This window comes from Myotis davidii, unplaced genomic scaffold (genome assembly GCF_000327345.1).
Source record: "Myotis davidii unplaced genomic scaffold, ASM32734v1 scaffold936, whole genome shotgun sequence".
Lineage (NCBI taxonomy): Eukaryota > Metazoa > Chordata > Mammalia > Chiroptera > Vespertilionidae > Myotis > Myotis davidii.
In genome coordinates this window covers 242426-243723 of record NW_006287077.1, presented here as the reverse complement: position 1 = coordinate 243723, position 1298 = coordinate 242426, and the positions used below count along the sequence as shown (strand labels likewise).

Here is a 1298-nt window from a genome sequence, read left to right as displayed (position 1 = left end):
CCCTTAACCCGCCTCTCCCGCCTCCCTGGCCCCCCAGCCGCCTCTTCCAGGGCAGAGCAGACCCGGGTTCCGGAACGGCCTCTCAGAAGGCAGACATGGCAGCGGCATCTTCCCAGCGCAAGAGGGCGAGCCCCAAGCCGGAGCTGACCAAGGAGCAGATCCAGGAGATCCGGCAGGCCTTCGACCTCTTCGACACGGACGCCACCGGGACCATCGACGTCAAGGAGCTGAAGGTGGCGATGAGGGCTCTGGGCTTCGAGCCCAGGAAAGAAGAGATCAAGAAGATGATCAGCGACATCGACAAGGAGGGGACGGGGAAGATGAACTTCAACGACTTCCTGATGGTGATGACGCAGAAAATGTGCGAGAAAGACACCAAGGAGGAGATCCTGAAGGCGTTCAAGCTCTTCGACGACGACGAGACGGGCACCATCTCCTTCAACAACCTGAAGCGCGTGGCCAAGGAGCTGGGCGAGAGCCTCACGGACGAGGAGCTGCAGGAGATGATCGACGAGGCCGACCGCGATGGCGACGGGGAGGTCAGCGAGCAGGAGTTCCTGCGCATCATGAAGAAGACCAGCCTCTACTGAGTCCTCTCCTCTCTCTGCTGCTGCTGCTGGCACCGCTCCCGTGCCCGCTGCTGTGCGAAACCTGGCTTTTGAGAGCCCAGATGTTTTTCCCCACCAACCTCCCTGTACAGCTTTAGTAACAACCTCACACCCGTTTTCAACTCTCGCAACTGTTCTCTGAAACGTTCTGTGAGGTGACCTGCTGTGTCCGTTCATTCTCCGGGAAGGACCAGAGCATCTTGGAGGGCTCACCCGCCCGCCGTTCCGCCTTGTGTCGCTTCACTCTGGCGTGAGCCCCGCCTTTGTGGCGCCACAGAAAGACGTTGCAGGCAGACACACGGCGTAACTTGGTCACCACAGCCAGCGGGCACCTCTACGGCGGTTCTGGTGTGAATCGACACCTGAGTGCAGCTTTCTCTTTTAAAAAGTCCACTGAACTCTCTCACTTGCATTTGGATATGTTTTTCCTATTTGGTTTGTGTTAAAATAAAGCCTAAAAAAAAAGTTCCCCGTGCAAGTGGAGTGTTTACTGCGCCCATTTTACAGAAAGAGAATCAAAGCCCCAAGCCCAGGCCTCTCAGGCACCCTACCAGGACCTGCGCTTTGCGGGTGCAAAGGACCTGGGGGGAGGAGCAAGCCTGGGACAGGTGTGGGGGGCGGCGCCCAGCAAGGGGGTGTAGGCAGAGGGAGGGCTGGGTGGGCACAGCTCCAGGCGGCCAGGGCTGTGAG

The 1298-nt window shown here is 58.9% G+C and overlaps 1 protein-coding gene across 2 annotated transcripts in view; it reads left to right on the top strand.

The window, feature by feature from the left end:
- LOC102771899 (centrin-2) overlaps positions 1-1083 on the top strand; it is a 2483-nt gene extending 1400 nt beyond the window's left edge. For both annotated transcript variants that reach the window (XM_006758969.2, XM_015560805.1), the window contains exon 2: positions 51-1083. In XM_006758969.2, the coding sequence (XP_006759032.1) occupies positions 96-590 (495 nt within the window). In that variant the 5' untranslated portion in view covers positions 51-95 and the 3' untranslated portion in view covers positions 591-1083. The remainder of the gene's footprint in view (positions 1-50) is intronic.
- Positions 1084-1298: the final 215 nt, after the last annotated feature.